General features: G+C 50.9%; 1 protein-coding gene across 1 annotated transcript in view; it reads left to right on the top strand.

Moving 5' to 3' along the window:
• The window catches only part of LOC110489570 (pleckstrin homology-like domain family B member 2), a 39,700-nt gene extending 25,874 nt beyond the window's left edge, over nucleotides 1-13,826 (top strand). Inside the window, exons 10-17 of the mRNA XM_036943685.1 lie at nucleotides 1,716-1,853; nucleotides 1,955-2,051; nucleotides 4,783-4,909; nucleotides 8,191-8,281; nucleotides 8,349-8,492; nucleotides 8,631-8,850; nucleotides 8,947-9,032; nucleotides 11,931-13,826. Of these exons, the coding sequence (XP_036799580.1) occupies nucleotides 1,716-1,853; nucleotides 1,955-2,051; nucleotides 4,783-4,909; nucleotides 8,191-8,281; nucleotides 8,349-8,492; nucleotides 8,631-8,850; nucleotides 8,947-9,032; nucleotides 11,931-12,071 (1,044 nt within the window). The 3' untranslated portion in view covers nucleotides 12,072-13,826. The remainder of the gene's footprint in view (nucleotides 1-1,715; nucleotides 1,854-1,954; nucleotides 2,052-4,782; nucleotides 4,910-8,190; nucleotides 8,282-8,348; nucleotides 8,493-8,630; nucleotides 8,851-8,946; nucleotides 9,033-11,930) is intronic.
• The last annotated feature ends 207 nt before the right edge of the window (nucleotides 13,827-14,033 follow it).

The raw sequence follows: 14,033 nt of genomic DNA, 5'->3' as shown, positions 1-14,033 counted from the left end.
TATTGGATCTGCTATTCTGTGCAAGTGCAGTCGCAAAAACCATCAAGCGCTATGATGAAACTGGCTCTCATGAGGACCACCACAGGAAAGGAAGACCCAGAGTTACCTCTGCTGCAGAGGATAAGTTCATTAAAATAACTGCACCTCAGAAATTGCAGCCCAAATAAATGCTTCAGAGTTCAAGTTACAGACACATATCAACATCAACTTTTCAGAGACTGTGTGAATCAGGCCTTCATGGTCAAATTGCTGCAAAGAAACCACTACTAAAGGACACCAATAAGAAGAAGAGACTTGCTTGGGTCAAGAAACACGGGCAATGGACATTAGACCAGTGGAAATCTGTCCTTTGGTCTGATGAGTCCAAATTTGAGGTTTTGTGTTCCAACCACCATGTCTTTGTGAGATGCAGAGAAGGTAAACGGATGATCTTCACAGGTGTGGTTCCCACCGTGAAGCATGGAGGAGGAGGTGTGATGGTGCTTTGCTGGTGACACGGTCAGTGATTTATTTAGAATTCAAGGCACACTTAACCAGCATGGCTACCACCGCATTCTGCAGGGATACGCCATCCCTTCGGTTTTGCGCTTCGTGGGACTATCAGTTGTTTTTCAACAGGACAATGACCAAGAAGGAGAGTGATGAAGAGTCGCATCCACACCAATATGCTGGTTAACTTAGCTATTATGCACATAGTAACATGGTCTTTGAAAAGACACCACTGATGTTTCAGAACCGTGGACAGCGACCGCTATCAAATGTAGGAGAAAGAACATTTGTTATACAATAATGTGATTGTGTTATTAGTGTTGAACCAATTTCAGTAGCACTAGTCTCTTAGAGTGATGGACTGTTCCATCCCCACGGCCTCCACAATGGATCAGTCCACTCAGACAGGAGCCAATCAGACAGGTGTCTTATACACCATGATATTTCTTTGTTTTTGCTACTGCTCGACTAAGGAAATCTCTGTCGACCAACACAGGTTATGGACCAAACATTCGACCAGTCGACTAAATCGGGTCAGCCCTAGTTCCCTTTCTCTGATGGTGTTCCTTTCATCCTCTTTAATCTCTGTCGCCCCTCCTCTCCTGTTGACTGGCCTTCTTCCTCGCCCTGCCGCCCCTCCTCTCCTGTTGACTGGCCTTCTTCCTCGCCCTGCCGCCCCTCCTCTCCTGTTGACTGGCCTTCTTCCTCGCCCTGCCGCCCCTCCTCTCCTGTTGACTGGCCTTCTTTCTCGCCCTGTCGTCCCTCCTCTCCTGTTGACTGGCCTTCTTCCTCGCCCTGCCGCCCCTCCTCTCCTGTTGACTGGCCTTCTTCCTCGCCCTGCCGCCCCTCCTCTCCTGTTGACTGGCCTTCTTCCTCGCCCTGCCGCCCCTCCTCTCCTGTTGACTGGCCTTCTTCCTCGCCCTGTCGTCCCTCCTCTCCTGTTGACTGGTCTTCTTCCTCGCCCTGTCGCCCCTCTCCTGTTGACTGGCCTTCTTCCTCGCCCTGTCGCCCCTCCTCTCCTGTTGAATGGTCTTCTTCCTCGCCCTGTCGCCCCTCCTCTCACCAAAACCCCTTCTGTTCATTGGCCGGAGGACATGGCAACCTATCGTGACCCCTCCCCTCCCTGACTCTCCTCCTCCTCTACCTGTAAATAATCACTGCCACAACAGGCAGGTAAAAGCTGTGTGTGTGTTGTGTGATTCTGAATATTGTATGTGCATGTTCAGCACTTCCGTTCGCTGGAGGAGAGGAAGAGGTTAGTGAAAGAAGGCGGGGCCCACCCGAGTGACACGTTACCCAGGAAGAAGACCACTGTCACCCCTCAGTTCAGCTGTGTTACACTGGGACACAGCATGCTTAACAAGGTACGCACACACAAACACACACACACGCGCATACGCACACACACTCATGCACACACACACACACCATCCCCTTTAATCTCACTCTCGCTGGTCTTCCACAGTCCCAGCAGCCCCCGGTGCAGAGTTGTAGCTGTGTCAGTATTCTACCAAGGGCCATGTCGGTCTCCAGCAATACAGATACACACCGTCTGCACAAGGGTGAGGACACACACACACACACACACACACACACACACACCACCGGTGGTCCTCTGAACTAGATACTGTACAGTAACACAGTATAAGGCTTCAACACACAGGACGGATCCTCAGATTGTGTGTCTGATGGGTGGATAGGAGCATTATTTTTTATTTGTTTGTGGAGATAATTGAGGAGAGGAAGAAGATGCTTTCTGCTGTTGTGAAGCATCCATTTATACAGTAGGTCCCAGTACCCATTGGAGAATCTGTTGTGAAACATCCATTTATACAGTAGGTCCCAGGACCCAATGGAGAATCTGTTGTGAAACATCCATTTATACAGTAGGTCCCAGTACCCAATGGAGAATCTGTTGTGAAACATCCATTTATACAGTAGGTCCCAGTACCCAATGGAGAATCTGTTGTGAAACATCCATTTATACAGTAGGTCCCAGGACCCAATGGAGAATCTGTTGTGAAGCATCCATTTATACAGTAGGTCCCAGGACCCAATGGAGAATATGTTGTGAAACATCCATTTATACAGTAGGTCCCAGGACCCAATGGAGAATCTGTTGTGAAACATCCATTTATACAGTAGGTCCCAGTACCCAATGGAGAATCTGTTGTGAAACATCCATTTATACAGTAGGTCCCAGTACCCAATGGAGAATCTGTTGTGAAACATCCATTTATACAGTAGGTCCCAGTACCCAATGGAGAATCTGTTGTGAAACATCCATTTATACAGTAGGTCCCAGTACCCAATGGAGAATGTGTGTGTGCGCGTGTGTGTTGAGATTGAAGCCTGTCCTATGGGCCAGATGTCTCTGGCCCTCTTGCCTGATGGTATCAGGGTTCCTGCGTGTGTGCTTATGTGTGTCTCTGTGTGTGTCTCTGTGTGTGCCTCTGTGTGTGCCTATGTGTCGACTCGCCATCTCTGTTTTGTGTGTGTGTGTCTTTCCTGTACCCAACTCTAGAACTGTATGGTGTGTTATTCCTGTCATAGTGACAGTCAGGGTGGAGGTCCACTAGTGTGTTATTCCTGTCATAGTGACAGTCAGGGTGGGGGTCCACTAGTGTGTTATTCCTGTCATAGTGACAGTCAGGGTGGAGGTCCACTAGTGTGTTATTCCTGTCATAGTGACAGTCAGGGTGGGGGTCCACTAGTGTGTTATTCCTGTCATAGTGACAGTCAGGGTGGAGGTCCACTAGTGTGTTATTCCTGTCGTAGTGACAGTCAGGGTGGAGGTCCACTAGTGTGTGTGGTCTATCATTTGCTCCGGTTGGACAATGTATATCTGGATTTTGTTATGAGGAACTTTCAGTTGGTGTTTATATATATTTTTTACCGGTTTAACTGTGGCTGGTCTGTGTGATCAGAGGGAGGGGCAGTCAGACTGGGGCCCCTGAGACGGGCAGCGGTCTGTAGCGTCCAGTCAGACTGGGGCCCCTGAGACGGGCAGCGGTCTGTAGCGTCCAGTCAGACTGGGGCCCCTGAGACGGGCAGCGGTCTGTAGCGTCCAGTCAGACTGGGGCCCCTGAGACGGGCAGCGGTCTGTAGCGTCCAGTCAGACTGGGGCCCCTGAGACGGGGAGCGGTCTGTAGCGTCCAGTCAGACTGGGGCCCCTCAGACGGGCAGCGGTCTGTAGCGTCCAGTCAGACTGGGGCCCCTGAGACGGGCAGCGGTCTGTAGCGTCCAGTCAGACTGGGGCCCCTGAGACGGGCAGCGGTCTGTAGCGTCCAGTCAGACTGTGGCCCCTGAGACGGGCAGCGGTCTGTAGCGTCCAGTCAGACTGTGGCCCCTGAGACGGGCAGCGGTCTGTAGCGTCCAGTCAGACTGGGGCCCCTGAGACGGGGAGCGGTCTGTAGCGTCCAGTCAGACTGGGGCCCCTGAGACCGGGAGCGGTCTGTAGCGTCCAGTCAGACTGGGGCCCCTGAGACGGGGAGCGGTCTGTAGCGTCCAGTCAGACTGGGGCCCCTGAGACGGGCAGCGGTCTGTAGCGTCCAGTCAGACTGGGGCCCCTGAGACGGGCAGCGGTCTGTAGCGTCCAGTCAGACTGGGGCCCCTGAGACGGGCAGCGGTCTGTAGCGTCCAGTCAGACTGGGGCCCCTGAGACGGGGAGCGGTCTGTAGCGTCCAGTCAGACTGGGGCCCCTGAGACGGGCAGCGGTCTGTAGCGTCCAGTCAGACTGGGGCCCCTGAGACGGGGAGCGGTCTGTAGCGTCCAGTCAGACTGGGGCCCCTGAGACGGGGAGCGGTCTGTAGCGTCCAGTCAGACTGGGGCCCCTGAGACGGGCAGCGGTCTGTAGCGTCCAGTCAGACTGTGGCCCCTGAGACGGGCAGCGGTCTGTAGCGTCCAGTCAGACTGTGGCCCCTGAGACGGGCAGCGGTCTGTAGCGTCCAGTCAGACTGTGGCCCCTGAGACGGGCAGCGGTCTGTAGCGTCCAGTCAGACTGTGGCCCCTGAGACGGGCAGCGGTCTGTAACGTCCAGTCAGACTGGGGCCCCTGAGACGGGGAGCGGTCTGTAGCGTCCAGTCAGACTGTGGCCCCTGAGACGGGGAGTGGTCATGGAGAACAGGGCTCAGCGCATGGAGGGTCAAACACAGGTAACTGATTATTACTCATTAATTAACATAGGTAATAAACACTGTACCTGTGGAGCTCTCTCTCATTCCCTCCTTTCTTTCTCTCACTACACTGTCCGTCTCTCGCTTTCTGACTCTGGGTGGTCTTGTTGTGGTCCAGGTCAGGCCACCCGGTCCAACATGTACCTGGACAGTGGCAACGGCCAGGCCTACGACACCTTGAGCATGGACAGCTTGGACTCCATGGACACCAGCATCTCTGTCTGCTCACCTGACAACGTATCCTGGTAGGTTGTGTGTGTCTCTGTGTGTGTGTGTGTGTGTGAGAGACAGGATACATAAGACATGTTATTGAAAGTGTCTTCATCAGCTACACTGAACAAAAATATAAAGTGTTGGTCCCATGTTTCATGACTTGAAATAAAGAATCCCTGATATGTTCCATAAGCACAAAAAGTGTATTTCTCTCAAATGTTGTGCACAAATTTGTTCACATCCTTGTTAGTGAGTATTTATCCTTTGACAAGATAATCCATCCACCTGACAGGAGTGGCATATCAAGAAGCTGATTAAACAGCCGGATCATTACACAGGTGCACCTTGTGCTGGGGACAATAAAAGGCCACTCTAAAATGTGCAGATTTATCACACAACACAATGCCACAGATGTCTCAAGTTTTGAGGGAGCATGCAATTGGGATGTTGACTGCAGGAATGTCCAACAGAGCTGTTGCCAGAGAATTTAATGTTCATTTCTCTATATCATAAGAGAGTTTGTCAGTAGATCTAACTGGTCTCAGAACCGCAGACCATGTGCACGGTGTCGTGTGGGCCAACGGTTTGCTGATGTCACCTCTGGTTATGGTATGGCCAGGCATAAGCTACGGACAATGAACACAATTGCATTTTATCGATGGCAATTTGAATACACAGAAATACTCTGACGAGCTCTTGAGGCCCATTTTGTTTTAAAGGTATCTGTGACCATCAGATGCATATCTATATTATCAGTCATTTGAAATCCATAGATTAGGGCCTAATTGACTAATTTCTTCATTTTTATTCATTTATTTTTATTCCACCTTTATTTAACCAGGTAGGCTAGTTGAGAACAAGTTCTCATTTACAACTGCGACCTGGCATATGAACAGTAACTCAGTGAAACCTTGTGTTCAGTATCTATTGTGTTCAGTATAATAGTCTAACAACCGATCAAGCAACATTATACAACTACAATGTTGTTGATCCATCCTCAGTTTTCTCCTATCACAGCCATTATGGGATATTCAATGTCTGCTTTAAAAAAAACACTAGTATTGCACACAGTGTGAGTCCATGCAACTTATAATGTGACTTGTTCTACTCCTGAACTTATTTAGGCTTCAAGTGGTTGAATACATTTCAGATTTTTTCATTTCTAATTCATTTGTACAACTTTTAAAAAACCTAATTCCACTTTGACATTATGGGGTATTGTGTGTAGGCCAGTGACACTATCTCCATTTAATCCATTTTAAATTCAGGCTGTAACAGAACAAAATGTGGAAAAGGTCAGGGGTGTGAATACTTTCTGAAGGCTCTGTGTGTCTTTGTGTGTGTTTCATGGGAAGAACAAGCCTTGTGCTGCATCGTTCCCAGATGGTAGAATGTGTTTGTGTGTTTCATGGGAAGAACAAGCCTTGTGCTGCATCGTTCCCAGATGGTAGAATGTGTTTGTGTGTTTCATGGGAAGAACAAGCCTTGTGCTGCATCGTTCCCAGATGGTAGAATGTGTTTGTGTGTGTTTCATGGGAAGAACAAGCCTTGTGCTGCATCGTTCCCAGATGGTAGAATGTGCTTGTGTGTTCCATGGGAAGAACAAGCCTTGTGCTGCATCGTTCCCAGATGGTAGAATGTGTTTGTGTGTGTTTCATGGGAAGAACAAGCCTTGTGCTGCATCGTTCCCAGATGGTAGAATGTGTTTGTGTGTGTTTCATGGGAAGAACAAGCCTTGTGCTGCATCGTTCCCAGATGGTAGAATGTGCTTGTGTGTTCCATGGGAAGAACAAGCCTTGTGCTGCATCGTTACCAGATGGTAGAATGTGTTTGTGTGTGTTTCATGGGAAGAACAAGCCTTGTGCTGCATCGTTCCCAGATGGTAGAATGTGTTTGTGTGTGTTTCATGGGAAGAACAAGCCTTGTGCTGCATCGTTCCCAGATGGTAGAATGTGTTTGTGTGTTCCATGGGAAGAACAAGCCTTGTGCTGCATCGTTCCCAGATGGTAGAATGTGTTTGTGTGTGTTTCATGGGAAGAACAAGCCTTGTGCTGCATCGTTCCCAGATGGTAGAATGTGTTTGTGTGTTTCATGGGAAGAACAAGCCTTGTGCTGCATCGTTCCCAGATGGTAGAATGTGTTTGTGTGTTCCATGGGAAGAACAAGCCTTGTGCTGCATCGTTCCCAGATGGTAGAATGTGTTTGTGTGTGTTTCATGGGAAGAACAAGCCTTGTGCTGCATCGTTCCCAGATGGTAGAATGTGTTTCATGGGAAGAACAAGCCTTGTGCTGCATCGTTCCCAGATGGTAGAATGTGTTTGTGTGTTCCATGGGAAGAACAAGCCTTGTGCTGCATCGTTCCCAGATGGTAGAATGTGTTTGTGTGTTCCATGGGAAGAACAAGCCTTGTGCTGCATCGTTCCCAGATGGTAGAATGTGTTTGTGTGTTTCATGGGAAGAACAAGCCTTGTGCTGCATCGTTCCCAGATGGTAGAATGTGTTTGTGTGTTCCATGGGAAGAACAAGCCTTGTGCTGCATCGTTCCCAGATGGTAGAATGTGTTTGTGTGTGTTTCATGGGAAGAACAAGCCTTGTGCTGCATCGTTCCCAGATGGTAGAATGTGTTTCATGGGAAGAACAAGCCTTGTGCTGCATCGTTCCCAGATGGTAGAATGTGTTTGTGTGTTCCATGGGAAGAACAAGCCTTGTGCTGCATCGTTCCCAGATGGTAGAATGTGTTTGTGTGTTCCATGGGAAGAACAAGCCTTGTGCTGCATCGTTCCCAGATGGTAGAATGTGTTTGTGTGTTTCATGGGAAGAACAAGCCTTGTGCTGCATCGTTCCCAGATGGTAGAATGTGTTTGTGTGTTTCATGGGAAGAACAAGCCTTGTGCTGCATCGTTCCCAGATGGTAGAATGTGTTTGTGTGTTTCATGGGAAGAACAAGCCTTGTGCTGCATCGTTCCCAGATGGTAGAATGTGTTTGTGTGTGTTTCATGGGAAGAACAAGCCTTGTGCTGCATCGTTCCCAGATGGTAGAATGTGTTTGTGTGTGTTTCATGGGAAGAACAAGCCTTGTGCTGCATCGTTCCCAGATGGTAGAATGTGTTTGTATGTGTTTCATGGGAAGAACAAGCCTTGTGCTGCATCGTTCCCAGATGGTAGAATGTGTTTGTGTGTGTTTCATGGGAAGAACAAGCCTTGTGCTGCATCGTTCCCAGATGGTAGAATGTGTTTGTGTGTGTTTCATGGGAAGAACAAGCCTTGTGCTGCATCGTTCCCAGATGGTAGAATGTGTTTGTGTGTGTTGCAGTGCCAGCACGTCTAATGTAACCAGACTGGAGGAGATGGAGCATCTACTGAGACAGGCCCAGGAAGAGAAGAACCGCCTCATAGAACACAAGGTAACACAAACACACACACACACACAGAACTCCAAGATGTGTAAAGTGTGTGTTGTGTCTGGTGCAGGAGCAAGAGATGGAGTCGCGCAAACAGGCTCTGGAGGAGGAGAGGAGGAGGGAGCATCTGGAGAAACGACTGCAGGAGGAGACCAACAGACGACAGAAACTCGTCGACAGGGAGGTGAAACTACGGGAGAAACAGAGAGCACAGGTGAGAGCGAGAGACAGAAAAAGAGAGAGAGAGCGAGCGAGCGAAATAATTAAATTCATAAGTCAAGAGAAAACAGTAGCTCTCCAGGATTATAGGGTTGGTGACCATTTGAGTAACCTTTAACCCCTGTCCCATCAGTCCCGTCCTCTGACGCGTTACCTGCCGGTGCGTAAAGATGATTTTGACCTGAGGGCCCATATAGAGTCAGCAGGCCACAGCGCTGACACGTGTTTCCACCTGTCCCTCACGGAGAAGATTTGTCGAGGATTCCTGGTCAAGATGGGGAGAAAGATCAAGACCTGGAAGAAACACTGGTTCGTCTTCGACCGCAACCGGCGAACGCTCTCCTATTTCTCAGGTATACACTGGATGGTGACCGTGGAGTGTCAATAACTCACACTTTTCTGATGTGTGTGTTAACAACAAGTCTGTGTGTGTTTTGTATGTGCTGCAGACAAGCACGAGGCCAAGCTGAAAGGGGTCATCTATTTTCAAGCCATAGAAGAAGTTTACTACGACCACTTAAAGAAGGCACACAAGGTACCTGTTGCTCCCAGAGTCTATTTCTTCTGATCTAGGTCATTTCAAAATGGTTCAACTTTCTCTCTCACTTACTCTGCTTTCAACTTTCTCTCTCTCTCTTACTCTGCCCCTCTCTCCCTCTTCCAGAGTCCTAACCCCTGCCCCTCTCTCCCTCTTCCAGAGTCCTAACCCCTGCCCCTCTCTCCCTCTTCCAGAGTCCTAACCCCTGGCCCTCTCTCCCTCTTCCAGAGTCCTAACCCCTGCCCCTCTCTCCCTCTTCCAGAGTCCTAACCCCTGCCCCTCTCTCCCTCTTCCAGAGTCCTAACCCCTGCCCCTCTCTCGCCCCTACAGAGTCCTAACCCCTGCCCCTCTCTTGCCCCTACAGAGTCCTAACCCCTGCCCCTCTCTCCCCCCTATGGAGTCCTAACCCCTGGCCCTCTCTCCCTCTTCCAGAGTCCTAACCCCTGGCCCTCTCTCCCTCTTCCAGAGTCCTAACCCCTGGCCCTCTCTCCCTCTTCCAGAGTCCTAACCCCTGGCCCTCTCTCCCTCTTCCAGAGTCCTAACCCCTGGCCCTCTCTCCCTCTTCCAGAGTCCTAACCCCTGGCCCTCTCTCCCTCTTCCAGAGTCCTAACCCCTGGCCCTCTCTCCCTCTTCCAGAGTCCTAACCCCTGGCCCTCTCTCCCTCTTCCAGAGTCCTAACCCCTGGCCCTCTCTCCCTCTTCCAGAGTCCTAACCCCTGGCCCTCTCTCCCTCTTCCAGAGTCCTAACCCCTGGCCCTCTCTCCCTCTTCCAGAGTCCTAACCCCTGGCCCTCTCTCCCTCTTCCAGAGTCCTAACCCCTGGCCCTCTCTCCCTCTTCCAGAGTCCTAACCCCTGGCCCTCTTCCAGAGTCCTAACCCCTGGCCCTCTTCCAGAGTCCTAACCCCTGGCCCTCTCTCCCTCTTCCAGAGTCCTAACCCCTGGCCCTCTCTCCCTCTTCCAGAGTCCTAACCCCTGGCCCTCTCTCCCTCTTCCAGAGTCCTAACCCCTGGCCCTCTCTCCCTCTTCCAGAGTCCTAACCCCTGGCCCTCTCTCCCTCTTCCAGAGTCCTAACCCCTGGCCCTCCATCCCTCTTCCAGAGTCCTAACCCCTGGCCCTCCATCCCTCTTCCAGAGTCCTAACCCCTGGCCCTCTCTCTCTCCAGAGTCCTAACCCCTGGCCCTCTTTCCCTCTTCCAGAGTCCTAACCCCTGCCTCTCTCTCTCCAGAGTCCTAACCCCTGCCTCTCTCTCTCCAGAGTCCTAACCCCTGCCTCTCTCTCTCCAGAGTCCTAACCCCTGCCTCTCTCTCTCCAGAGTCCTAACCCCTGCCTCTCTCTCTCCAGAGTCCTAACCCCTGCCTCTCTCTCTCCAGAGTCCTAACCCCTGCCTCTCTCTCTCCAGAGTCCTAACCCCTGCCTCTCTCTCCCTCTTCCAGAGTCCTAACCCCTGCCCCTCTCTCCCTCTTCCAGAGTCCTAACCCCTGGCCCTCTCTCCCTCTTCCAGAGTCCTAACCCCTGCCCCTCTCTCCCTCTTCCAGAGTCCTAACCCCTGCCCCTCTCTCCCTCTTCCAGAGTCCTAACCCCTGCCCCTCTCTCGCCCCTACAGAGTCCTAACCCCTGCCCCTCTCTTGCCCCTACAGAGTCCTAACCCCTGCCCCTCTCTCCCCCCTATGGAGTCCTAACCCCTGGCCCTCTCTCCCTCTTCCAGAGTCCTAACCCCTGGCCCTCTCTCCCTCTTCCAGAGTCCTAACCCCTGGCCCTCTCTCCCTCTTCCAGAGTCCTAACCCCTGGCCCTCTTCCAGAGTCCTAACCCCTGGCCCTCTTCCAGTCCTAACCCCTGGCCCTCTTCCAGAGTCCTAACCCCTGGCCCTCTCTCCCTCTTCCAGAGTCCTAACCCCTGGCCCTCTCTCCCTCTTCCAGAGTCCTAACCCCTGGCCCTCTCTCCCTCTTCCAGAGTCCTAACCCCTGGCCCTCTCTCCCTCTTCCAGAGTCCTAACCCCTGGCCCTCTCTCCCTCTTCCAGAGTCCTAACCCCTGGCCCTCTCTCCCTCTTCCAGAGTCCTAACCCCTGGCCCTCTCTCCCTCTTCCAGAGTCCTAACCCCTGGCCCTCTCTCCCTCTTCCAGAGTCCTAACCCCTGGCCCTCTCTCCCTCTTCCAGAGTCCTAACCCCTGGCCCTCCATCCCTCTTCCAGAGTCCTAACCCCTGGCCCTCCATCCCTCTTCCAGAGTCCTAACCCCTGGCCCTCTCTCTCTCTCCAGAGTCCTAACCCCTGGCCCTCTTTCCCTCTTCCAGAGTCCTAACCCCTGCCTCTCTCTCTCCAGAGTCCTAACCCCTGCCTCTCTCTCTCCAGAGTCCTAACCCCTGCCTCTCTCTCTCCAGAGTCCTAACCCCTGCCTCTCTCTCTCCAGAGTCCTAACCCCTGCCTCTCTCTCTCCAGAGTCCTAACCCCTGCCTCTCTCTCTCCAGAGTCCTAACCCCTGCCTCTCTCTCTCCAGAGTCCTAACCCCTGCCTCTCTCTCTCCAGAGTCCTAACCCCTGCCCCTCTCTCCCTCCTCCAGAGTCCTAACCCCTGCCCCTCTCTCTCCAGAGTCCTAACCCCTGCCCCTCTCTCTCCAGAGTCCTAACCCCTGCCCCTCTCTCCCTCCTCCAGAGTCCTAACCCCTGCCCCTCTCTCTCCAGAGTCCTAACCCCTGCCTCTCTCTCTCCAGAGTCCTAACCCCTGCCTCTCTCTCTCCAGAGTCCTAACCCCTGGCCCTCTCTCCCTCTTCCAGAGTCCTAACCCCTGGCCCTCTCTCTCTCTCCAGAGTCCTAACCCCTGGCCCTCTCTCCCTCTTCCAGAGTCCTAACCCCTGCCCCTCTCTCTCCAGAGTCCTAACCCGTGCTCCTCTCTCTCTCCAGAGTCCTAACCCGTGTCTGACGTTCAGTGTGAAGACTCATGACAGGATCTACTACATGCTGGCCCCCTCTCCTGAGGCCATGAGGATCTGGATAGACGTTATCGTCACCGGGGCCGAGGGATACACTCAGTTCATGGTGTAGAAGGTGTGATGTGGCCAGGGTGGAGGGATACACTCAGTTCATGGTGTAGAAGGTGTGATGTGGCCAGGGTGGAGGGATACACTGAGTTCATGGTGTAGAAGGTGTGATGTGGCCAGGGTGGAGGGATACACTCAGTTCATGGTGTAGAAGGTGTGATGTGGCCAGGGTGGAGGGATACACTCAGTTCATGGTGTAGAAGGTGTGATGTGGCCAGGGTGGAGGAATACACTCAGTTCATGGTGTAGAAGGTGTGATGTGGCCAGGGTGGAGGGATACACTCAGTTCATGGTGTAGAAGGTGTGATGTGGCCAGGGTGGAGGGATACATTCAGTTCATGGTGTAGAAATGGGTTTCTCAAACTCTGTCCTCGGGACAGCAAAGGGTGCACGTTTTGTTTTTTGCCCTCGTACACAGCTGATTCAAATAATAAACAAATCATTAAGCTTTGAATCAGCTGTGCAGTGTTAGGGGGGGGGGGGGAATAACATGCACCCCTTGTGGTCCGGACCGAGTTTGGGAAACGCTGGTGTAGAAGGTGTGATGCGGCCAGGGCGGAGGGACACGGAGGGACACACTCCGTTAATGGTGTAGAAGATGTGATGCGGCCAGGGCGGAGGGACACACTCCGTTCCGTTAATGGTGTAGAAGGTGTGATGCTGCCAGGGCGGAGGGACACACTCCGTTAATGATGTAGAAGGTGTGATGCGACCAATGAGAAGGGACACATCCAGTTGACGCTGTAAGAGTGGTGCTTCGGCCAGAGTGGAAGGATACGACCAGCGTGCGGTTCCGGGGCCAGGACTAGATCCTCTCTTTTCTCTGTGACTCAAATGGACGTTTGTTCTTATTTCTGTATTTTTTTATTATTTTTTTTTAATTCAAAGGAAGAATTCTCCAACAGCTGCATTAACTCTCGCCGGTAACTCTACTGGGATTGGCCAGTGTTTTTTACGCATCATTATGTTGAAAAAGTGATTGGTTGTTGATTAACTAGGAATGTACATAGCAACCACAGGAGGTTGGTGACATATTATGAGCCGTCCTCACCCCAGCAGTCTTCACTGATAGCAACATGATGTGCTGTAGTAAACAAGCAAAACAGAACAGTCATTAAACTTCCTGGTTGTATAGGGATCAAGTTACTGATATTTACTCAACCCTTATGTCCTCTGGCTACACTGGAGGACACAACAGAGGTCAAATCATCTTTGCATGGAGTGTCTGGCTAGCCAGGGGTTGATGGGGTATTGGGCATTAACCTTTCTGGGATATAAGCCAGGGAAAATGCAGAGCGCCAAATTCAAATAAATTACAATAAAAATCAAACTCATTAAATCACCCATGCAAGATAGCAAATTAAAGCTACACTTGTTGTGAATCCAGCCAACATGTCAGATTTCAAAAAGGCTTTTCGGCGAAAGCAAACGATGCTATTATCTGAGGATAATAGCACCTCCGTAAACAAAGGGAGAAACCATATTTCAAAAATATAATACATGCCTTACCTTTGACGAGCTTCTTTTGTTGGCACTCCAATATGTCCCATAAAAATCACAAATGGTCCTTTTGTTCGATTAATTCTGTCGATATATATCCGAAATGTCCATTTATTTGGCGCGTTTGATCCAGAAAAACACCGGTTCCAACTTGCGCAACGTGACTACAAAATATCTCAAAAGTTACCTGTAAACTTTGCCAAAACATTTCAAAATACTTTTTTAATACAACTATAGGTATTTTTTTAAGTAAATAATTTATAAAATTGAAGACGGGATGATCTGTGTTCAATACAGAAAGAAAACAAACTGTAGCTAGCTTTCTGGTCACGCGCCTCTAACAGTACACTTCAAGTTACCCTCGTTCAAGATGGCCGTACTTCTTCATTACACAAAGGAATAACCAATTTCTGACTGTTGACATCCAGTGGAAGCGATAGGAACTGAAAGAAGGTCCCCTAGAAAT

This window comes from Oncorhynchus mykiss, chromosome 15 (assembly GCF_013265735.2).
Source record: "Oncorhynchus mykiss isolate Arlee chromosome 15, USDA_OmykA_1.1, whole genome shotgun sequence".
Classification (NCBI taxonomy): Eukaryota; Metazoa; Chordata; class Actinopteri; order Salmoniformes; family Salmonidae; genus Oncorhynchus; species Oncorhynchus mykiss.
This window is presented reverse-complemented; position numbering and strand designations above follow the sequence as displayed.